Source organism: Camellia sinensis, chromosome 12 (assembly GCF_055761805.1).
Source record: "Camellia sinensis isolate YWXY chromosome 12, ASM5576180v1, whole genome shotgun sequence".
Taxonomy (NCBI): Eukaryota; Viridiplantae; Streptophyta; class Magnoliopsida; order Ericales; family Theaceae; genus Camellia; species Camellia sinensis.
In genome coordinates this window covers 127108270-127130851 of record NC_138972.1, presented here as the reverse complement: position 1 = coordinate 127130851, position 22582 = coordinate 127108270, and the positions used below count along the sequence as shown (strand labels likewise).

The 22582-nt window shown below is 32.9% G+C and overlaps 3 protein-coding genes across 9 annotated transcripts; all 3 read left to right on the top strand.

Moving 5' to 3' along the window:
• Nucleotides 1-3202: 3202 nt before the first annotated feature.
• LOC114261413 (poly(A) RNA polymerase protein 2-like) lies at nucleotides 3203-8071 on the top strand. 6 transcript variants are annotated; one of them, XM_082897642.1, is made up of 11 exons: nucleotides 3203-3650; nucleotides 3877-4230; nucleotides 4311-4406; nucleotides 4484-4554; nucleotides 5006-5048; nucleotides 5235-5315; nucleotides 5402-5461; nucleotides 5883-5933; nucleotides 6340-6483; nucleotides 7262-7313; nucleotides 7800-8071. In XM_082897642.1, exons 1-10 carry the CDS (start codon nucleotides 3609-3611, stop codon nucleotides 7283-7285), a joined length of 966 nt encoding a protein of 321 aa, XP_082753768.1. In that variant the 5' UTR covers nucleotides 3203-3608; the 3' UTR covers nucleotides 7286-7313; nucleotides 7800-8071. The 6 variants fall into 6 exon arrangements, with proteins under 6 accessions (XP_082753768.1, XP_082753765.1, XP_082753766.1 ...); XM_082897639.1 differs by having other exon boundaries at nucleotides 6340-6508; XM_082897644.1 differs by having other exon boundaries at nucleotides 3406-3650; nucleotides 3877-4053.
• Nucleotides 8072-9276: 1205 nt separating this feature from the next.
• LOC114265500 (inactive rhomboid protein) lies at nucleotides 9277-15569 on the top strand. 2 transcript variants are annotated; one of them, XM_082897638.1, is made up of 7 exons: nucleotides 9277-9746; nucleotides 11472-11687; nucleotides 11802-11939; nucleotides 12819-12938; nucleotides 13034-13120; nucleotides 13757-14172; nucleotides 15277-15569. In XM_082897638.1, coding segments are annotated over exons 1-7 (1350 nt in total). In that variant the 5' UTR covers nucleotides 9277-9374; the 3' UTR covers nucleotides 15278-15569. The 2 variants fall into 2 exon arrangements, with proteins under 2 accessions (XP_082753764.1, XP_028062114.2); XM_028206313.2 differs by lacking the exon at nucleotides 15277-15569 and adding an exon at nucleotides 14897-15197.
• Nucleotides 15570-20340: 4771 nt separating this feature from the next.
• LOC114265499 (histone H3.2) lies at nucleotides 20341-20987 on the top strand. Its single transcript, XM_028206312.2, has one exon. It carries the CDS (start codon nucleotides 20414-20416, stop codon nucleotides 20822-20824), a length of 411 nt encoding a protein of 136 aa, XP_028062113.1. The 5' UTR covers nucleotides 20341-20413; the 3' UTR covers nucleotides 20825-20987.
• The last annotated feature ends 1595 nt before the right edge of the window (nucleotides 20988-22582 follow it).

Below are 22582 nucleotides of genomic sequence, written 5' to 3'. Positions count from 1 at the left end.
GGGTTCTTTCGTATTAGTTATTATTGTTGAATTTTAAATTCTAATAAATTATCGATGTTAAATTAAAAGAAGATGACAGTGTTATTAAGTCGTTTAATAATTAGTTACAATAATATGATATGAATAATGACACAAGCTAATTGTTTATATCTCGTTAGTTTTAATATATAAATCTTTTATGTCTCATTTTTTTTTATTAATTTATAGCAATGACGTAAATAATAATATAACTTACTCTTTTAATAAATTTAAATCTATACATATTTTACCACACAACACAAACAAAAATAATCTCGGTCAACGACACACTCCCCTTCTCTCTTTCTTTCTTACTCCCTTTATGTGTTCTCTATCTTCTTCTTCTTCTTCTTTTTTTTTTATTTCTCTTAATTCCATATGTGCACTCTCTCTTTCATCTCTATTAACAAATCCGATAATCATCCAACTACAACAAAGTGATGGTTTTGTGTTACTTGGGAAGCTAAAAATTTTACTTTTTAACCATTCTCCATTAAATGTGGACTACATCTACGAAATTTCCCAAAATGTCCGGTCTAAGTGCTAAAATATATAGCTAATGTGGTCGTGCCATGGAAGTGTAAAAAGAGCAATTTGATGTGGTTGATGGAACACTGAAAGTTTCGTGAACTTCACCATGGCAACAATATCTTTTTCCCATTGTCTCCCTAACTACCACGCTACTAATAGTCATCACCCATCAAACCCAACATCTTGGATTCCATGTCTAATCTTTACCAATTGCTTGAGTATATATTTATTATTCAAACCACCTTTCATATAGCCGTGTTACCAAAATCAAGAGGCTTGCAACCTCCATTGTTGATGTACACAAGTTGAGCTAGAAGTATAAAATATTTATAAAAAGAAAAAAAATGGAGAAAAAGGTTTGCAATTTGATAGAGATGGTTGGTCAACTAGTTTGGTGAAAGAAAGATGGAGGAGCTAGTGCAATGAAAAATCATACAAAGTCTACAATAGAACCCTGTTTCATGGTGACTCAATTAGTGTTTTGGGAGAATTGGTGGAGAAAAGAAAGATGGGCTAGCAAAGAGAAAGATAGTGTCAAGAAATACATTAAAAAAAAAGGAGGGTAGTAGTTGTGGGCAAATATAAAGGATTGGTCTCGAGGTTTAAGGATATTTTTTTTTTCATGAAATAAAATTAGCTTGGACTTGGACCTCACGTTGTGGTTCTTTGATGAAATTATTTGTTTTGTTTTGTTTTGTTTTTTTTTTTTTTTTTTTGTTCTTATATTTTATCTATCATTTTCTTTTGACTTTACAAGTATAAAATGAAACACATAATTTGATCATATTTTAGAACTTATCTATCCCCTACAAGGATTTTGATGAAAATGGTACAAATACCGCAAAACATTAATTTTAGTAAGGATCATTAAGAAAAAAGAAAAAGCGAAAAAGAGAGCATATAATTGTGAGCTTTAGCCTCAACAAATTATAGTTCACAACTTCTCACAGATTTTATGAAATCATATATTTGAATTAGCCAAATCAAGGCCTGCTTTTGAATGGGCATGCTGTTCCTTGTTACTAGAGTATCGCTATTACACATTACAACAATTTATATTTTTGGCGATTAAATTTGACAATTAAAAGGAACTTAGTCGCCAAAAGTGCAGTTTTTGGCAACTAAAAATGATATTGGTTGGAGTTGGTTTAGAGTTTAGCTACTAAACTATTTTAGTCAAGGAATATTATTTATTGGCGACTAAAAAAAATTTAACTGCTAAATATTCCACAATAGGCGACTAAAAAAAATATTAGTCGTCGTCAGTCTAATTTTTAGGCTACTGAAATTTGTTTTAGTCGTGATGTATTAAATTTTGCCAACTAAAAAAAATTCAATTGCCAAATAACATCCATAATTTTACTGTTAAATATTTAGTAAAATTTTGATTAAAAATCCATTTTTTTATCTTAGCTAGTCACATTTACACTCCCACAACTCTTTTTTTTTTTCATTCTATTTCTTAATTCTCACTTTATTTTTTCCAACTCCATGTTTAATATTAAAGAAAGAGGGGTTATATTATCGTTGTCCGATATTTTATAAGAATGATAAGATGATTATATCAATTTACTTATGAGAAAATTGCAAATAAATTATGAGGGAAGAGAGAGAGAGAGAGAGAGAGAGAGAGAGAGAGAGAGAGAGAGAGAGAGAGAGAGAGAGAGAAAGGGATTAAAAATATATGCAAATAAATAAAAATGTTACTAAAAGGTAGCTAATATGTGGAATTTACTTTATTGAGAATTAAATTGAAATAAAAGGTCCTTCATTTTTTTTTTAATTTACAAAATTGTCTATTTTTTTCCCCTCTTATTTCCCTTTCTTTTTGCTTTTTTTTTTGGTAGTCAATCACGGACTATTGACCACCACTCTCCCACCATCTCCAACCCATCCTCTACCTTTTCCGCCCTCCAATTGGCTTTACCATCATTGCCATCATTCTTTGTTGTCTCAAATCTCTCGCTATAGCTACCATTATTGACATTCCTTTATATTATTTTCATTGATTTTTTGACCACTCTACATCAGACAACCCTTTCACCAAAAACTAGCCATTGCAACCACTATACATCTCACTAACCTCTCATTGTCATAACTCAAAACCCCTAATTCTAGGGACTCTTTTGGCAAAAATTAAAAAAGCTAGCTATTTGGTTTTTTAATTTTTTTAACTAAAAAAATCAGTTTTTTTGTTAAAAAAGTTACTAAAAAAATTAAAAAGTAAAAGAGTCAGCTTTTTACCAACTTCTCAAAACACCCTTACTATTGTGAAAGAAAATTCAATTGCAAGTATGATGCCTCCGTTTGAGAAGTGGGTTGACTTTTTGATTTTTTTGCTTTTTTTGGCTATTTTAGCTTGGGTTAAAAAGCTTGATTTGGAAAGGGCTTTTTGACTTTTTGACTTTTTTGACTTTTTTTGTGAGAGAATAGTGTAATGATTATGGATTGAATGTGATATTTTATTTTTTGTGACTAAAATAGCATATTTTGTCTTCTATGATTAAAATAGTCAAAAAAGTCCCAAATAACTCTTCCCAAACGAAGCCGATATTTACTCAATACAAATGGAATATAAAGGGCAAATTACAAATACACAGGATAGCCATAAAATAATCTATATAATAAGGCAGCTCAGTTTTTGAATTTTGACGTGACTCTTATCCCTGTGTCAAAATTTGGATCATTAGATTGAGTTAATCTAAGGGCTCAAAATATCCCACACCATTTGTCTCTCATTTTGGACAGACAGCCTCTCAGTCTCACTCACTCCCATTTGTCTCTCCCATTCATCTGTTTTTGATTTCAAATTTTGAAAACACGCAGCCCCTCTTTCTCTCTCTCTCTCTCTCTCTCTCTCTCTCTCTCTCTCTTCTCCATCAGAGCCCAACCTTCCCTGTCGGAGCCCATTCCCTCTCATCATCTTCTCTCTTCATCTTCTCTCTTCCTCCCTCTCTCTCCCAATCTTCATCAGCAATGGCAGCCCCAAACCCCATTGACGACGGAGCCGTTGCAAAAGAGGAACAAGGGGGCTGCAAAGAAGATGATGAGATGATGAGATGATGAGGCAAAAGGGAACAATGGCGTTACATACGGTTCAGGTGAGCAAACCTGGGCTTTTTCTTTAGTATTTATATTTCTGTCACAAGTTTAATTTGGGAATCCATTAGATAAACAAGTTTGTGTTTCATCAATGCTTTCTTTTTTTGATCAATGATTGTTTATCGGGGTTTAATAAGAGAACTCTGCTCATAGTTGTTTTTGTTTACTGGTTTGTTCTTCAGTTGGGTTTCTTTGATTTTGCATTAAAATGTGAAATTGGTCCAGGTAAGGAGTGTTGAAGACGGGTTTCGGGGGTCATGGCACTCTGGAACTGTGATTGCCTGTGAAAATCAGGCTCGAAGAGTCCAATACGACCATCTTTTGTGCGACGACGGTTTGCAACCTCTCATTGATTGTATAAAAGTCCCTCCTGTCATTGATGGCATTGTTCCGGCCATCAGGGTAATGTGTAACCATCGGGGTTTGATAAGGCCATTGCCACCACCGATTGATTTTACGAAATGGTCTTTCCACTACGGACAGTGTGTTGACGTCTATTATAATGCCAAACTGTATTCAGATGAATATTCCTTTGAGAATGATAATTTTCTTTTTCTTATCCAGTTCTGGATTGTTGAGGTGTGATTTGTTTGTTGATGAACAAATTTGATGATTAAATATTGTCACCATAACTAGGCTACCTAATTGCCAAACTGTAGGTTGTGATTCTGGGGTCAGATATTAAAACTCCACAAATTGGTTTGCAAGCCCTTGCTAGGGCCCTATCTCAAAGAGGCATCGCAAAGAAGATACAGGTGTGCCTCATTTGACAATTAAAAAATAATTATTATTAACTATTAATATCTAACATGTGTTTTGTTTAACTTTTCAGGTTATTGCTAAGGCACGTGTGCCAATCGTCAAATTTGTAGAGAAGAGAAGTGGCGTTGCATTTGATATAAGGTTCAATCAAAATTTATCATTTTCATTGTATTCAACAAATTTCCTGCTAAAGCATTCATGAGTGTGTTTGCATTTAGGCTACCCATTTACTTCACCCATTTTTTTGTTTATTTTGTTTTATTATTATTATTATTATTATTATTATTATTATTATTATTATTATTATTATTATTATTATTTTTTGTCTTTACAATTTATTTTTTCTGTCTTAACATTTTTGTATGCACCGAATTGATTGGATATATAAAATCATTGAAGGGTTCTGTGTGGGTATTTCAAGTTTCGACAAATACTATATTGGTGATTTCTTGAATGCCATGTAGCTTAGAAAGGTCTTTAGGCAGCCTGCTAGGACGTTTCTTAAGTTTTTCCCTTGGCACTTTTTAATCTATGTTCTTTTGACAGTAAATGTTGATCTTATTATATATTTGTTGTATCTTTTTTGTTATAGTTTTGATTTGCAAAACGGACCAAAAGCTGCTGAGTTCATAAAGGTTTGTTTTGATGTCTCTCCCTATGATATAATCTTTTGATTATTCTCATGATTGATGTATATAGACACCCACACATAATAGTTGGGTAAATAGTTGATTAGTTATGAACACATAGTAAATGTAAATGCACGAGTTCCTTTGATTTGGTTTTTGCAATTTCTAATATATATGTGGTTCTCTTTTCAGAATGTTGTATCTAAGATGCCCCCATTACGGCCATTGTGTTTGATCTTAAAAGTTTTTCTGCAGCAAAGAGAGTTAAATGAGGTGTGGATTTATTTATTTTATTGTGATCAGTTTTACTACTAACTTTTTCTTCTGATTTGACTAATTTTAGAGTCTTCAATATACAGGTGTATACTGGTGGAATTGGTTCTTATGCACTCCTTGCAATGCTCATAGCAATGTTGCGGGTAATTATTGGAATCTGTTTTAGCATGTAGAATGTTATGATGTGGGAATCAGATCAATCAAGTATCAACCACAATTTGATTAAAGGACCAAAATGAACTATTATAACCATGAGTTTATAACTACCATATTCTTGCACATTTGTATTGAATTATCATCTAAAATTATCATTTCAGTTGTCAAATGACTGTAGCATGTTATAGAGGAAACCTCATATTGTTACTCAGTTGATCTAAAGGGTTTTATTTATTTATTCTATTACCTGTTATCAAGAGATGTGTTGTTATTTGCATTGTCTCAAAGTAAATACTGTGTTGATCAAATAATGCTTAATACTAACTGTTTTACTAAATCTGTATTTTTATTAATTTTATTTTGTTTTCTCGATTTGTTGCTTCCCTTATGATACATTTGATTATGCAGAGCCTCAGTGAGCAGCAAGCTTATCCAGAACATAACTTGGGAATCCTTTTGGTATGCCCTTTTTTCTTTTTTTCCTTTTTTTTTTTTTTTTTTTTTTTTTGTGGTTCCCAGTAAATATACTGTGTATGCTCTCACTTCTCCTGGAGTGATTCAGATTTTCAACAGATGACCATGTTAAGATGAAATTCCTGTCAAAGTGAATTTGCATTGGGATTGTTTGAGCACCTTAATATTTTAGCTATAGGTGCTATAACAGAGATATGCTAAAAAGTAACCCACCTATGTTTAACTACTAGAGCTCTATAAGATGACGTGCAATCATAATATTTCAGATATAGGTGTGCTATAAATAAAGATACTGGTAAAAAGTAACCCGCCAATGTAAAAATACTAGAGCTATAAGATGACATGCAATAGAAAATTGGTTTTTTATTTTATTTTATTTATAAATTTGCAGATGATACCATGCATGCATAAATTTGAGCAAGAGTGGCCACTTCAAGTTTCTGTGAGGCAAATTTGGTATGAAGTGAGGGTAAAGAAGGCTTTTCAGAACCTTGTGGAGTGGACTTCTACACTCAAGGGTGTCTGGAAAAATTTGGTGCGGGAAGTTATTTTTGATAATTGTAAGCTTGCTTTAAATCACTTTTTACATGAATTGAATTCATCAGGGGACTTGGCACAGGATGCCCATGGCCTGCCACCATCGTCCGAAACTCATCTTGATGTAATATCGAGGCCTGAAGCTAGGGTCTGCAATTTAACAAAAAAATTTAATAGTATTTTAACTTACAGACCCTAGCTTTTTGTTAAATTTTTTGTTAAATTACAGACTCTCTTTTCTCACCCTCCTTCGCTGACGCCCTGTCCCGTCGCCTCCGAAAATGAATGGTTTTGAATGTGTTTATGAATGGTTTTGATTCCAAAAATATTAAAATGATAAATGAACCAGCACAATTATTAAAATGGGTTTTTGAATGGGTTCTAAAATCAATTTTCATGTATTGAATTTCAGAAACTTATCTTTATTTTGTTTAATTTAGTTCCCCTATGTAACTATTTTGTTTATATCATTTGGAGTATTAATTATGTGTTTCTCATTATATTTTTAACTGTTCCGTTTCTCTACTTAATTATGTTTAATTCAGTTTCATTCTCTCTCTTTCGTTTTTCAGTTGTGGTAAGTATCTTTTATAAGTATTTGGTTGTAATCTTTGCTTAAAAAAATAGTACACTTAATTTTATTTAATGAACCTTGGGTTTAATTTTAGTTAGATTCATGCCCATTAACATTGGTTTCAAATTTGATTATTTTTTTGTTGCCTACTAATTGTTATACATAATGCTTCAACTAGAAAATGAGTTATGTATTATCACAGGGATGGAAACTCAAAGGAGCATGATCATCCAAAAATGGATACTTCACACAAGGTAAGCTTTAATTGTTTAAAATTTTAATTTTGTTTGGTTTTATAGCCTTCAAAAATTCTTCTTCCTTATAACAAGACTCTCTAAGTCTTAATAAAGAAAATTATTCGCTCCCCTTACAAAATTTGAGTTTAATTCTATTTGGAGGTTTGTATGATCTATCGGCATTCTCAATTGATCTATCTATACTATTATTTGCTTTTCTATTCATTTGTTTACTTTAGTAATGCATACATATGTCTATTCTCACTTCGCCATTGAATGACATAATTCAATTGACCATAATAATTATGTTCAATTCTTCTTAATTCATAGCTATTGATTTTCCTATTTCTCATATGTATTTTGATGTGATTTTTCATGTTACAGTTTCTTTTGATGCAATTATTCTTCATTACAATTTCTTCCGATTTCTCATATGCATTTTGATGTGATTTTTCATAGCTATTGGTTTTTTGAAGCGAATTTAAGCGAGTGATTTTGTTGCAGATCATTGATCCATATTAGAAACATTGGATTACGTTGCTTCTACCGGTGTGTCGTTGGTTGGCTCTCTCATGTTAAATTATTTATTTATTTTTTTATTTTTGGGTTAGCTAGAGTGATTCTTTTGTATCAAAATGTTCACTGACCTGCATTTGAAGGAATTTAAACCTGATAAAGCAAAAGGTTTACCAGTTATGATACTAATTCAATAACATTCTTTTATTGAAAGTTATCCCATTATGATGTGGATAAAAATCTAAAATTTGTTATTTGGACTTTAAATTTAGCAAATATTTCTAAATTCTTTGCATATGTTACATTCAAATATATAATTCATTTTTTGGACTTTCATTTTGAAATTTATAAATGCTTTCGCTTATTCAATATGTAGAAGCAATTTCAGTTTCTTACATGTGAAGTTTTAAGTCGGAATGATATTACCATTTTGAATTTGATTTATTACCATTGAGTTTCGTAGCACGTGATACTAAAAAAATTATTAGCAGTGCCTTCAGGCACGGGTCATCCCTACAGTAAAAGCAATATTTACAATAATATACACTTACGATTCACATATTCTTACTGTTAATGTTTTTCATTACAATATATAATGCCTAGAAAGACCTGGAGGACATTTCATGTCCAAGTTTGACATTGAATTTTTAGGTTCCTGTAGGCTGCCTAGAAAAACATGGAAAACATATTCATCCCAATCACACGTAATAAAAATTCAATATCAAGCTTGGGCATGCACATTCAGTTTCACCAGTCATGATTTATTTTCATTTTATAGTGTTAGATTTGATTTGTTTGGAATTATAGAGTATAGTCTGTTAAATATATTTTTATAACTGCATTTTAATCTTAATATTATTTACACCGTGCCTTTAGGCACGGGCATACGCTAGTTATATTATAAATGAGTATTTTTTTTTGTACAACTTTAACACAGAGTAAAAGTTGAATCAAGCAAAAAAAAATAGTAATAATTTACACTATGCATATAGAAGAGTTGCATTATTATAAAAATGTAATTTTTTTTTTTATCACTGCTCCACTGAAATGCAATTGTTTTAAATATATATGGGTGTAAGTGTAATTTGTAACCCATAAATTGTAAAGGTGAAGTGAAAATTTCTTAAGGTTACCCCAAAACTAAAAGAATGACTTGTACATGTAATTATACTGTGTGATGAAAAATATACGCTCACATAAAAGTTCTCATCACACAATAGCTTAATAATATTTACATTGACCGATTAATGTTCCACAACAATTTCATAGTTGGTAAGTAATAACCATTAAATTTCAAATAATTTTCAAATACAACGGCTAGCAAAATGCCAACTAAATTTTTGAGCTGAACAGACTACACGTGTCACAATCCCAGTTGTGCTTCAACGGTTCACATAGAAATAAAATATTTTTCCTATTTCCCTCTCGAATACAAATTTGAATACACACAGCCCCTGTTTAACAAAATAAATAAATAAATAAATCAATTCAATACAAATAAACTCACTTCAATCACGCCCACTGTTTCCCTTCCCCTCTCTCTCTCTCTCTGTGTGTGTGTCCATGGATGAAGAAGAGCCGGAGAGCGGCTTCGGGGCTGCTTTTGCGGCGCCATCTATCGTCACTCTGACGCCATTCTCGCCTTCAGTCTCTCCCTCCCCGCGCCGGCTCTCGAGCCATTTTACAAGGCCGAATCGGCCCGTGAGAGCAGCGAGACAGCTTGCATGGGTGTCTCTCCAGGGTCGGCTGGTCGGCGCCGAAGAAGCCAGCTCGGCTAGAACCATAGGCGGTGGATTGAGCCCAGCGGAAGCAGTTTCTTGGGAGCTATTTAGCCCCATTCATCGGATTCTCGTAGTGGCGGTTGTCGCCGTTGCGGCCGCAAATTCAAAGAAGAACAAGCAGATTTGTCAGCTCAGAAAATCTGTTCAACTCAGGGTTAGTAATTTAAGTGTTTTGTGATTAATTTTTATTTATTGTTAAGTTTGTGCAAATTAGGGTTTGGGTTTTGTTTAATACATCTGTTGTTATTAATTAATAGTTTTGGCATTGATCATTTAGAGTTTTACACATCCAATTAAGAATACAAAACATTAGATTATCCAATTAGGTACTTTGATACAACACTAATTAATCATTTTGTGGTTTTGATTCTGGGCTGTATTTAATGTGTATGTAATTAGACTTTCCTTTACTTTGTCCACTTTTTCAGTTTAGAGTTTAATTGGGGGGAAAAAAAAAAAAGTCTTTTTAATTATTGTTTTTTGGTAAATTTTAATTATTCAATTTAGTTACCTTTCCTTTCTAATTTTCAATTTTGATTTTCTAAAACTAAGGGTTTGTAATTAGACTTTCCATTACTTTGTCCACATTTTCAGCTTAGATTTTAATTGGGGGAAAAAAAAAGAAGTCCTTTTAATTGTTGTTTTTAGGTAAATTTTAATTTTGATTTTATAGAACTAAGGGTTTGCACAGAAAGATTTTCTTTACATGGGTATTCTTCAGTCCTTTTGATTCTTCTTTAACTAGCATAGGTAATATGCTATGGCCACGGCTATAAATAAATAATCAAAATTTATTTTTTAAAATTAAATAATAATATAAAATTTACCTAAAATATGTAGTAAAAATGATTTATAATCAATTAAATACATGTCATAATTTAATTAATAAAAATTAAATAATAAATTACAAAAGTTATATTTATGATAAAATATAAATACATTTTGTTTTATAAGTTTTGTAATTTTAGTTTACCATATGATAGTAGTAAATTTCAATTGTTAATATACTAATGTTTTAGTATTTTCATTATTAAAAAGATTAAAATTAAAAAAAAAATTAGTTGAGAGTTTGAACCTTAAAAAAACCCTATTGAATTGTAATTATATATAATATAGACATAGATTATTTAAAATTGAAAAATATAAGTTACTCAATCATAATATATGTAAATCCCTACATATATATAACCGTTTAGTGTGTATGAAAATAATGAGTTCTGATATGTCCGTTAAGTAATAATGGCCATGGTGAAAAAAAAATATGTTGCCAAATTTTAATTATATAAATCATTTTATACTTTATGGTGAAGAATTCAAAATATTTTCTGAACAAAAAATATTTTACGGAGAAATATTTTTTGAGTGTGTGATTTATTAATTATTATTTTTTACTTGGAAAACTCTTCGAGTGTATGATTTATTAATTATTATTTTTTAATTAGAAAACTCTTTGTTTGTTTGATTGTAAGGAAGGAATGCTTTTAGGAATGAAAAAAGCATTCTTTGTTTAAAAAAGAAAGTGTTTGAGTGTGTGATTTATTAATTTTTTTTTAAAATTGAAGATCAAGAAATTTAGATTGAACACTTGGAACTCTCATATTTCTTCTCACTAAAAACCCCATTTTGCTTATATAATATATATAGATAGATAGATAGATTGGGTCTTGTTTTATTTATTTATTTGTGAAATACATTTTTATTCATGTCCTAGTTTCTTTTTTTTTTCTTCTAATTCTTCAAAGAACTTTTTTGAACTCTGGTCATTATGGTCAGTGAATTAAAATGAATTCTAAACCAAAAGAAATGGAATTATGAGCAGTTATTATATCTTTGAATAAGCTGTCACTGAACTTAGTTATATTCTGTAAATTATTTTCAGGATCAGGTGCTTTTAAGCATGCAACAGAAGCTCGATAATTTATGTGAGCAAGTGAATTATATTAAAGATCAGCCAGGGACATGGGCCGACATCTCGTTTCCCAAAAATGTTGAATTCCTGTTTAATGAACCATTTGGCTCTGAAAAAGCTAAATCTGTTGGCTGTGGCTGTCAGCTTTGTGATCAGCATCAGACTCCATTCAAAAATGATCCAACGGTGTGAACATATTTTTGTATCACTTACCTTCCCTTGAGTTGTTGGTATTTGAGCTGATTGCCAAAGATGTGAAGCCTAAAATTGGGTGCTTACTTTATTGTATTGTGCTATTAGGATATTTCTGTGGTCAAAGCTTCAAGTGGTGATGACAAGTACAAAATACCTTGCTCTAAAATGGCAGAACCAGAAGAGCGTCGCATGTCTGATTTGTCGGATTGGGGTTCCAGTGTCACTTCTTCTGTTGATATACAGGTAATAGAATAAGTTTTACTTAAAATTTTAGTTGCACATGCAAATTGCATTACCAAATAAGCCTTTCAGTTGAGCTTTATATATTAGCAGTTTGGTTTTGGTAAACTATTTGCAAGCTTGTCATCATCAACATCTCATTCAGGTTGAGCCATTTTTTTTTGTCTGATGTGTGTTGGCTTTTGGGATGCGAGCTCTGATTATCTCAATCCTTTAAAAACAAACCTCCATCCTAGTACTAGAAAGTCTCAGTACATTTTTCACAATTGGAACCCATATATAGTAAACTAATTTGGTAGCTCATCTACCATTCATTTCTTTTATTCTCTTTATCATTCTTTTGTTCTGTACAAATTCCCATTAAAACATTTTTCACCTACCTAGTTCCGGACCAATTTTGTAATCTTTTAAAAATATTAGGAGGAATTTACCTGATTCTGCTCTTATTAGTGATCTTAAAGAAGCATCACCCTTTCTTTCAAACAAGAATTGGTGGTCTATGGAAAAAAGGGCAATATAAAATTGCATACTTACTTGGGTATACTTAATTTTAATCACTTTTGCTTTTATTGTAGAATTTGCTTTAATATTATAGCAGTGCTAAAACATCTCGAATGCAAAAAAAAAAAAAAAACTGTCTGCATCTTTTCATTTCTTTATGATTTGTGAGAAAACGGGCTTGTGGCTCATCAACATTTGGCGCATATTGACACAATGTGAAATACGCTCGTTTTCACATACACCACAAACAACTTTCAGACATGAAAGACATTTTAAACTATTTTGGTGGTGGTCGAATTAGCAAACTGGAGAGAAGAAAGTAAATTACTAAACACCTAATTCAGTTTTTGAGACAAATGCTGCATTGTGACTCTTTCACAGCTAAACACACTGGCAATTGAACAAGATATCTATAATCTCAAGAAGGAATGTGAAGAAAAGGATGCAACCATAAAGGAGCTATCCACTTTTCTCCACTCATCCGAAGTTTCTGGCTCTAAGGTAATACTTCCCTTATCTTTATGTGCATTTCTTCATTAAAGAACTTTTATTGTTTGATTAAACTGATCATGTTTTTATTTTTCACTTGCTAACAGAGGATTACAGAGTTGGAAGACATTGTCCGCAGAAAGAACATGAGAATTACAAAACTTAAGAAGGACATGTTGGTCCTTGAACAGAAGGTGAGTAAGGGGCTAGCAAGAATTATGGAATAGTTTTGAAGAAAAGTTAAACTCCCAGTTGTTTTTCTTTATTTTCTCGCTTAGGATATTTTTGCACTTCTGTAACAAACGATTTATGTTGAGAGAATTTGTCTTGTCTTTTAACTGAATTACTCAACCATTTGGGAAATAGGGCAGTTGAAGAATAGTGATATGTTGCATTCATTTGTCTTTTAACTGAAGTCAAGAATAGTGATATGTTGTCACTATCTCTTTGGAGTAGTTGCATTCAACAGCAAGCACAGAATTCTAAGTTTTAAAGAGCCTGGCCATAATAATTCTCTTAGGGTTTAGATCAAAGCATAGTTCAGAATTACTATCTCAAAAACTTGAAAATATATTTCAAAAACATTTTGTATTCAAATACGTTTAAGGATCTCACGTATTTTGAAAACTATTTTTAGGTTTCTGAATATTGTGAATCATATGGAAATTTTTTGTGGAATCCTATAGATGATTTTTTATGAATTCAAGAACATACATACAAAACAAAATTAGATTTACTGGATTTTGTGTGCAAGTTGCATGTGATTATCATGTAGTATGTCTGTTAGTGAATCTTATCGAACTCACATACTGAATGTATGTAAATAACAGGTGGTGCAACTAACAAGACTCCGGAGACCCTCCTCTGCTTTGAGCTCAGACATGACGAAGCTACCATTAATGGCAGATAACCTTGTGTATGATATGGATAGTACCACTGGCTCTTCATCTTCTGATTCCGATTGCCCCAACAGGAAACGATCACAAGCTTCTGTTGTTAAAAGCCAAGAAAATTATGTTCCGAATAGTGATGTTCCAAAAGGCTCTGGTTCGTTAGTGAAACCAACAGACAGGAAGCAAAAATCCCGACCTGTAAGTCCTCTGAAAGAGATATCAATCAACCAGAAATCTGATTCAGTCTCTTCTTTGAGACCAATGCAGCCACTATCAGCTACTGGAGATCTTAAAAATAGGAGGCGAGCTCAAACTGGATCTAGGGCTGTACCGCCACAGAAGAGATGGGTTTAGTAAGTATTATAAGATTGTATGCTTGATGATGCCGTACAAGAAGGTTCTAGATTTTGATTTGCTCCATCCTTTTAGAACCAAAATGGGATCTTGAAAGTTTGCTTTATCTGAAAAATTTACTGGATTGATTAACTTTGTTTATTTGATCAAAATTTATGGAAATTTATGGAAAGTTTGCTCTAGATTTTAATGAGTAATGCCTAGAAATCTAAATCAAATGACAAAACTTTCTTGTTAAAAAAAAATTATTATTATTTTATATAACATCACTTTGAAGTTTGGCTCTTTGTTGAAATTGCTGCATCTGCATCCTAAGTTTCACACCTCATGGTTGGGCCATTATGATGTCCTGACATCCACGGCACAAAGACCACCTATATTTTTTATATGCGAAACAATGTAACATGTGATAAATAAGAAAAATGGACGTTGATTGTTTAAGGATTCATGGGGCGTGAATCACCTATTTGTTTGAGGATTCATGCGTTTCTCCTACACTCATTGCAAGAATTTAGGTAGTGAAATTTATGAATTTGTGCTCAAATGAAACAATGCCTTCCCCTGCAACACATTGCACACAGCGTGTATGTGTGCTTTAGGTTCTCTGTCATTTGTATTTGAGTTTCTATTGAGTTGAATACATGGAATGATTAAAAACCGTTAATAGCTATACGACGTTTTCTTATTTTGCTGTTTCTTTTCTGCTACTTGTTGTTTTCATAGTATAAAATAGTCTTGGTACAAAAACTCTATAAAGATGATCCATGGGAGCGTTGAAATGCCTATGTGAAGACCGGATGGGGATGTGTGTGCACTTCTGGAAGTTGTTGAGGCCAGTACATGACTTAGTTGCTGAGCATTATTGTTGTGTAATGTTGTTCTTTGTTGCAAATTGTAGCATTTTCAGAACAAGAGTTTTTTAAGTTCGGTAGATTTAAAGATACTTTTAAACAGTATTCATTTAGTTCTACAAGTACTTCTTTATGGATTGTGCCTAGGTGAAAAATTAACTAGTTTTTCTTTTTCCTGCACTTAGACATAACCAGCTTGTTTGAAAATGTGATTTGCGTTTTTTATTTTATTTTTATTTTATTTTTTTGTAGATAGCAGGCTTGAAGTGAGTGCTTAGACATAGAAGAATAGCATGAAAAAATGTTGCGTGGTATAGATTCATTCTAAATGCGAGCTCCAATATGTAAGGTTTAGTTTGAATCACACTGTTTTTTTGGTTACTTTTTCATGTCTATTCTTGATCTTTAGAATTACTAATTTGAATTCATTAACTGAACCTAGGATGAGAGTATATGTTATGAATGCAATTCCTCACCAAAACTCAGAATCATTATTTTGATATGATAATTGATGAGGATTCTGAAGGCATTACATTAAGAATAAATGACAATTATGATAATTTTTTTGGAATTTTAATTAATTTATAATTTTTTATTTATAAGAGTATTTTTATTTAGGATAAATTACACTTCAATCCCGTGTGATTTATCTAAAAAATACTGAGTCCCCTTATAATTTTATTTATTTATGAGAGTATTATTCTCTCATTTCTTTATCATCTTATAGCAAACTACACATCTCTCATACTATCATCAAATACATATCTAAGCAACTTTGAATCGTAAATGAAACTTCGGAATATACCAAGCAGCAACCCAAACGATTACTAAACCAGAAAGGAAGCAACAGAATAAAATTTGCACTCTATACCGGCTCAAGACAACTAAAAACAATCTCTAATCTGCTGTAAATGATTAACCACATCGTTTATGGAGTAATCCTCAAATTAGGCTTGGCCGTGACCCATATCGCCACTTTAACCTTAATAAGATCATAAATGCACTCCCAGTGACGTTGAGAATCTTCAAAAACAACCCTGCATAGTATAATAACAAAGCAAAATACACCAAATCCATGGAGGCCACCGCAGATCAATGCTTTATTTGTCAATTTCATTTTTTATTCAAATAATGAAACATAATGAAAAAACACTTTTCTTTCTTTGAGGTGGAAGTTTCCAAACCCAAATGACCTCCTTTGAGGTGGAAGTTCCCCATTTCTTAAATTATTTCCCATGAATTCCCCCACCATTTCTATTCCACTCTTAGGCTTCGTTTGGGAAGCAAAAGTTGGAGCTTTTTAGTCTAATAAGACAAAATATCACATTCAACCCATAATTATTACATTCTTTCTCTAACAAAAAAGTCAAAAAAGCCTAAAGCTCTTCCCAAACCAGATTTTTTAGCCCTAGGCTAAAATAGCCAAAAAAACTAAAAAGTCAAAAAATTAACTCACTTCCCAAACGAACCTTGTTGTCTCGGGTAAAGAGTAGATGAAGGATTATGGTGGTTGTCATGGTAGAGAATGATAGACATAAATTTAGTTAACTTTATTTGAGTTAAGGGAATGATATATATAGATTTTATTAGAATAATGAAACAAAAATGAAAGGTAAAGATGAAGAAATGAGGGAGATAAACTAGAAAGAGAGGGAAGCATTTTAGAGAGAGCACCAGTGTCTTAGATTTTCAAAAAACTTCGGAAGAAGAAAAAGGTAAGGAATTATTCAATGTGATTGAGGGGGGGGGGAATTTTAATTTTATAGTCATGCAACACACGCTCTGTTGAAACAAACGATCCCATCCAAAATTGTACTTTGATATAAAGTTCAGGGGTGTTACAAATGAAATTATAGGGAGACTCCGTAATTTTTAGGTAAATCACAGGGGTTAAAGTGTAATTTACCCTTTTATTTAAGAATTAGTTATATTAGGATTTTGTTTCTTCATTGCCAATAATTATTTTTTAATTATAAAGTCCAAATTACTCATATTTTTTTTGTTTTTTTTTTTTTGTTTGGAAAGCTAAAAATGTTTTTTTATCTTATTTTATGGTAATTATAAATACACCTCGAGATTTGTTTAAAATACGAATTTTCTTCTGTGGTTTAAAAAATTACAAATACCTCCCTGACAGAAGTTTTTATTTATTAGAATTAATTGAAAAAGTGAAATTTTTAACTGTTCATTTATACAATAATAAAATTATCTGAATTCTTAATTGAAATAACATTTTAACATTATTAAAAACTATTAATTAATTTGATGATTTATTAATAATATGACCTATTTGTTATGAAATTAAAAATCTTAAAGGGTATAATATAATTTATAGAACCACATAGGGTAATTTATAATTTAAGTAAACTTTAAGGTGCTGTTTGGTAACATTTACGTTTTCAGTTATCTGTTTATATTTACAAAAATTTTAAAAACTCAAATAAAAACTTGTTTGGTAAAATTTTTGATTTATAAATCAGTGGTCTCAGTTTATAAACTTGGCCAAAAAATGAAAACACAAAAAATATGTTTCCATTTTGAGTTTTCAGTTTTTTTTTTTTTTTTTACCACCCAACACTAGCCACCACCCGCCACTATTTTCCACCACCGCCCACCACCCACTTGCCACCACCACCCACCCCTTGCCGCCACCTTCGCCACCACCACATCACCCACCACCCGCCACTACTATCCACCGCCCGCCACCTACTTGCCACCACCACTCACCACCCACCTGCTACTACCATCCACCACCAGCCACCTGCCACCCACCTGCCACCACCACCCACCACCCACCTGCCACTACCACCCATCACCACCACTACCACCACCACCCACTCGTTACCACCTACCACCCGCCACCGTCACCCATCTACCCACCACCACCACCACCACCACCTGCCACCTACCCGCCACCACCTGTCACCAGCCACCTACTTGTCACCAGCCACCTACCTGCCACCACCACCACCCACTCGCTACCACCTACCACCCGCCACCGTCACCCATTATCACCACCCACCACCCACCCGTCACCACCCACCACCACCTGCCATCCGCCACCCACTCGTCACCACCACCCACTCGCTACCAGCCACCACCCGCCACCGTCACCCACCCACCCACAACCACCACCACTCACCCGCCACCACCCGCTATCAGCCACCCACCTGCCACCACCACTACCCACCACCCGCCACCGTCATCCACCCATCCACCCACCGCCACCACCCACATCCATCCGCCACCACCTACTACCACCAGCTACCCACCACCCACCGTCACCACTTTCTACCACTATCTTCCGCCGCCACTTGCTATTTCTCACTCTTTTTTAAATTTTTAAATTTTTTAAAATATTTTGTCAATTACCAAACGCGTTTGTAGTTTATGTTTTTCTAAAAATAAACAAAAACCAGTTTATAAAATTTTTGTAAATATAAACTGAAAACGTAAATGTTACCAAACACACCCTAAGAGTTGTGTTTGTAATTTACCTTTTATTTTATTTTAAAGTTCAACAATGATACATTCCTCCAAAATCAAAACTCTAAGCCCTGTTTGTTTTCAGAGATAGAATGGAGGGAATTGATAGTGAGGGGATTGATAGTGAGGGGATTAAGTAAATTGTGTTTGTTTTGATAATAGTTGTTAGTGTAGGGATTGTCAAATTATTTTTATATAAAATAAATATAAAATAATAAAAAAATAAAAAAATACAAAAAATTTAAAAATTAATGTTTTAATAAAAATACCCAACATGTAAAAAATTTAAAAAAATAAAAATAAAATAAAAAATTTTCAGAAAAAATAAAACAAATAAAATAATAATTTTTACTTAACAAAAAAATATAAAAAATTAAATATTAGTGTTTTAAAAAAAATGTCCGACATGTAAAAAATAAAATAAAAAATAAATAAAAATAAAAAATTTGTAGTCCGCCGGATTATTTTTCTAATTCAAAGTCCTGGAAGCCCATCTAAATCTCTTTGGGAAGGTCCATCCTAATCCAGAGCTCACTATCAATCCCCTCCCTATCTCTCAAAACAAACACAATATTAGTGGATCCCACCTCACTATTAATCCCAATCCCCCCTCTAACTCTCTAAAAAAACAGGACCTAATTGAACTCTAGTAAAATAGAAAATTACAAAAAAAAATATATATATATAACCAAAATATTACATCAGATGAAACCTACACACGCATTAAAATTATTTGTTGTGCTTGGTTATCATTTTTCAAAAACACTTTTCAGAAAATTCTACTTTCTTATTTTTCATGTTTTTTTGTTTTTATTGAATTTTTTTTAATATTTTGAGAATTTTTTTAAATTTTTAGACATACCTAACATAAATATACTTAAAAAGTAAAAAAAATTTGAAAAAAATCTTTTAAAAATTCACTAAATACCAAAAATATAAAAAAACATGAGAATTCAGTACATTTTTTATATTTTTATGTATTTATTAATTATTAAAAATATTTTTTCACAAATTTTTTATTTTTTACATATATCTAAGTAAAATACATCTAAAAAAAGAAAAAAATATTTAAAATTTTAAAAATATTTATTAAAAATAAAAAAAATAAAAAAATTTAGGGTATGTTTGGTTTGTGTTTGGGAGATGTGTTTTAGAGATAAAAAGTACGAAAAGTTGTTTGGTTTGGTTTTTTTCAAAAGATGTTTTGAAAAATTATTTTGAGAGAGAGTTTTGGAAAAAGTGATTGATTTGATGTGTGTGAGAGAGAGATTTGTTTGGAAAACTTGTTTGGTTTACAAGTTTTGAGAAATTTTTTTGAGAAAATTTGTTTGATTTGATTACTTTTAAAAACTTATTTGTAGAGAAAATTTCTCAAAATTTTTTCAGAAATACAAACCAAACAAACCCTTAATTTTCAAAAAATTTAATTTAAAAAATTCAAATAAAAAACACTGATTTGATTAGAGTTCAGACCTCCAAAACATTTTTGTTTACAGTGAACACCGAAAAAGAATGAAAACCCGACGTCCAGGTTCGCTCACCTGAGCAACGATCCCCATTGGTCGATTAGAATCATACACGGATCGGCATCTATGCCACCTCAGCTCAAAGAATCGTGCCTTATCGGACGATCCAAATTTATTCCTTAACAAAAAATTCTATTGGTCATTTAACACCTCACGCGGATCGCAACCCAGATTAACTAAACCCAACCGTCCATTATCACAGCAATCGAACGATCCTTACCCTTCCAACTCAAATTTTCAAAAATTTCAAACCTCCCGCTCTTTTCCGGTAAAACCTATAAATACTCTAAAAAACGCAATCCGTCAGTCACCATTCCTTTGCAATTTTCATTTTCTCTCTCTGGAATTCTACATTTTCTCTCTCTAAAACCAGAGAAATGGCAAGGACAAAGCAGACGGCTAGGAAGTCGACGGGAGGGAAGGCACCACGGAAGCAGCTAGCGACGAAGGCGGCACGGAAGTCAGCGCCGGCGACCGGAGGAGTGAAGAAGCCGCACAGATTCAGGCCAGGGACGGTGGCGCTGAGGGAGATCAGGAAGTACCAGAAGAGCACGGAGCTTTTGATAAGGAAGCTTCCGTTCCAGAGATTGGTGAGAGAGATCGCTCAGGACTTCAAGACCGATCTCCGATTCCAGAGCTCCGCCGTCGCCGCCCTTCAGGAGGCCGCCGAGGCCTATCTAGTAGGGCTCTTTGAGGATACTAACCTCTGTGCCATTCACGCTAAGCGTGTCACTATTATGCCCAAGGATATCCAGCTCGCTCGCAGAATTCGTGGCGAGAGGGCTTAGAATTTTGAAATCCTATATATCTATATTCTATAGTCTCTCTGTTTCTGCAGTTGCAGTTGATGTTTCTCTCTTTCTAGCTTCTCTATGTATGATCTGATTTTCAATTTATGTTTTCTGACTTGTGATTAATGGAGATTTTAGAATTTTAATGAAGATTTTGACATTTTGATTGGTGGTTTCCGATTTTGTCTGCTGTTTGTTTGTGAGGTATGGCTCACGTCCATAAATTTTATTTATAGACATTATCGTAAGTTTTTTTTTTTTTTTTTTTTTTTTTTTTTTTTTTTTCCATTCAAGTTATGAATTTCACATTACATTAATTGAATCTTACCTATAATTCACTATTTTCTGTAGATTTGTAATTAAATTTTCTTAGAACTTGGCTTTTTTGTCTCTTATATCTTAAATCAGCAGTTACGTTATGAGACCTTGTGGTCTGTTCTCCGATAAGTTGTGGTCTACTGAATTTGTGGCATCTATTATATCTAAAGTATCACTTGCTTTGTGCAGTGATGTTTGGTTTGTTTTACTCTTGGTTCTTTGAGATGATTTTTGACGTGAGTAGGCCTACAAAGGTCATAATTTACTATGAATAACCTAAGCCTACCATTTAGGGTTTAATATATAACTCAACTGATAAGGCTTAGTACCATTTGAAGTCAACATGGTATAAAGAATTAATGATATTTAGACACGTGATAGGTAAAGGGCAAGTCATATCAGTAGGCAAAGATTTGTAAAGTTATTGTTATTTTACATTGTTATTAATGTACCCCTCACTGCATTTATTACGATAATATCTTTTCGTTGGAACAGTATGTCCTTATCCTGAGTAAAGTAAGTTGCAACATAGACTTTTGACTAAGGTGATAGGTCGGAAGGGATAATGAAATGATTATTAAAGGATATAAGTAAACGTGTAAACGTTGAAGACAAGAAAAATATTAAATTTTTTTTTATCTCTAATCTATTTACGTATTTTATTCTCTCTCTTTAACTTGTTTGTTGGAGGGTTTGCTAGGGGACTTTCTGTTCTTCGTTGAACTTTTGTGCAGATTTTTTGGTGGGTTTGGTCATTCGGACATTAGGCTTGAGAAGTGTGGATCAGTCTAACTTGTCCTACTAACAAAAATTGCATGATTAGTTGGCGTCGTTTGTGGGAATCTTCTGCTCCATGTGCCAGTTGTGCTTATTGTCGCTGTAGATTCTATTCCAATAACCTTTTCCTGTAACCCATCAAAGTATATGGTCACGACTAAATTCATGGTTTTTTACCAAAATGCTGCCGATCACCAAACTGACCCTTTCAATCCAAACAACCCACCATAATATTTTATCGAGCTTACTAACAGCATTAATTGCACGTCCAAGCAAAACCAAGTCCTGATAAATGCCCTATTCTAAAGAAACCTTACTATGTCTCATCTACTACCTCTAGATATTTTGCCTAACCAAGAACGAGTCTTGAGCCATACTATCCTGCAGCCCTATCCACCTAACTAGGAAGGCTTGTAACATCTTCCTCTTAATATAAACCCACCACCCCGACCCCCGCATCCATCGGTCCTGGTACCAACCCCTGAAGGGAAAACCAGTAGCGTCCAACCCTCGCTGCCTTCCGGTGGTGACAACATCTCTCTTTGGGATGCAGAACTCCGACCTCTGAAGCTCCAACTCCAAGGGGTTATGCAGAACATCCAGCAAAAACTCTTTACCACAGCAAACTCACCATTTGTCGCTTCTATTCGAGACAAACCT

Bases quoted from the DNA above. Each gene is read 5' to 3' on its own strand.
- LOC114265499 (XM_028206312.2), top strand. From the start codon at position 20,414: ATGGCAAGGACAAAGCAGACGGCTAGGAAGTCGACGGGAGGGAAGGCA.
- LOC114261413 (XM_082897639.1), top strand. From the start codon at position 3,609: ATGATGAGGCAAAAGGGAACAATGGCGTTACATACGGTTCAG. The intron at 4,407-4,483 runs GTGTGCCTCATT...TTAACTTTTCAG, and splicing joins GCATCGCAAAGAAGATACAG to GTTATTGCTAAGGCACGTGT. The intron at 5,462-5,882 runs GTAATTATTGGA...TTGATTATGCAG, and splicing joins TGCTCATAGCAATGTTGCGG to AGCCTCAGTGAGCAGCAAGC.
- LOC114265500 (XM_028206313.2), top strand. From the start codon at position 9,375: ATGGATGAAGAAGAGCCGGAGAGCGGCTTCGGGGCTGCTTTTGCGGCG. The intron at 11,940-12,818 runs GTAATAGAATAA...ACTCTTTCACAG, and splicing joins CTTCTTCTGTTGATATACAG to CTAAACACACTGGCAATTGA. The intron at 12,939-13,033 runs GTAATACTTCCC...ACTTGCTAACAG, and splicing joins CCGAAGTTTCTGGCTCTAAG to AGGATTACAGAGTTGGAAGA.